This window comes from Myotis davidii, unplaced genomic scaffold (genome assembly GCF_000327345.1).
Source record: "Myotis davidii unplaced genomic scaffold, ASM32734v1 scaffold609, whole genome shotgun sequence".
NCBI lineage: Eukaryota > Metazoa > Chordata > Mammalia > Chiroptera > Vespertilionidae > Myotis > Myotis davidii.
The window spans coordinates 429,223-430,267 of NW_006300164.1; the positions used below are offsets into that span (position 1 = coordinate 429,223).

At 60.3% G+C, this 1,045-nt stretch overlaps 1 protein-coding gene across 1 annotated transcript in view; it reads right to left on the reverse strand.

Annotated features, from left to right (window-relative positions):
* Positions 1 to 275: 275 nt before the first annotated feature.
* LCN8 (lipocalin 8) overlaps positions 276 to 1,045 on the reverse strand; it is a 36,688-nt gene continuing 35,918 nt past the window's right edge. Inside the window, exon 6 of the mRNA XM_006776543.1 lies at positions 276 to 358. Within this exon, the coding sequence (XP_006776606.1) occupies positions 276 to 358 (83 nt within the window). The remainder of the gene's footprint in view (positions 359 to 1,045) is intronic.

Consider the following 1,045-nt stretch of genomic DNA (forward strand, 5'->3'; position numbering starts at 1 on the left):
GGACTCGCTTAGACACGGCACCTCTCTGCGGGAGGAGGGGTGACGTGGGAGGTCACAGGTCAGTGACCACACCAGGGGTCCCCACCTCAGGGGCTCTGCACCTCTACCTCCCACCCACCTCCCAGGAGGCCTGGGGGATGGGGAGGCCGCCAGGGGAGAAAGACGCTCCCCGTGCGCAAGGTCAATTTTATGGTCTGCTTTTGTGTCTCAGCTACATACTTTGCTCCTCCTCAATTTTGTACTCTTAAACCTCTGATTCCACACTATGAAAGCTGTCAATTTTGTATGCTCTCCACACAGACAAACAGGAAGTTCTTGTAGTCGGTGTCCAGCACCAGGAGCCTGTTCTCCTCCAGGTCTGGGCGAGAAGCAGGGAGCGAAGGTGAGGTTGGCTCGTCCCCCGGGGGCTGTGGGTCCTGCCCATAACCAACCCCTCGACCAGAGGCCCGCGAGGCAGGAGAGGAAGCGAGAGGACGGGACACACAGCACCTGCTGAAGGTGAGCGGCCAGGTGAGGGCTGAGTCTGGGGTCCTGGGGGCGAGTGGAGGGAGGGCAGCACAGCCTGGAGCCATCCCGGGGGGAGCACGGTTTGCTGGGGGGACGAGAAGTCTCCCTGCACCACTTCCCTCTAAGTTCCTGCCGCCCTCGCTGGGTCGTGGCTAGAGTGGCCCTCGGGCTGGAGGGTCCCAGCTCGGATTCTGGCCGAGGACACACACCTCGGTGCAGGCCTGACCCCCGGGCCCCGGTCGGGTGCGTGCAGGAGGCAACCAATCCATGCGTCTCTCTCACATCGATGTTTCTCTCTGTCCCTCCCCCTTCCTCTCTCTAAAAATCACTGAAAACATTAAAAAATAAGTAAATAAAAAACAGAAATGCCTGTGCCGATGCCCAGGGACAAGAGGCGGACCCTGCGCCGTCTCATTATCAAAAATTAAGGCAAAACGTGCCAAGTGTCCTGGGGGATCCGCGAGAGGGAGGCGCCACGGGTCCTCTGACGCCGTGAGAGGTGCAGGCCCAGCTCAGGTGTCACCTTCCACCGCCTGCA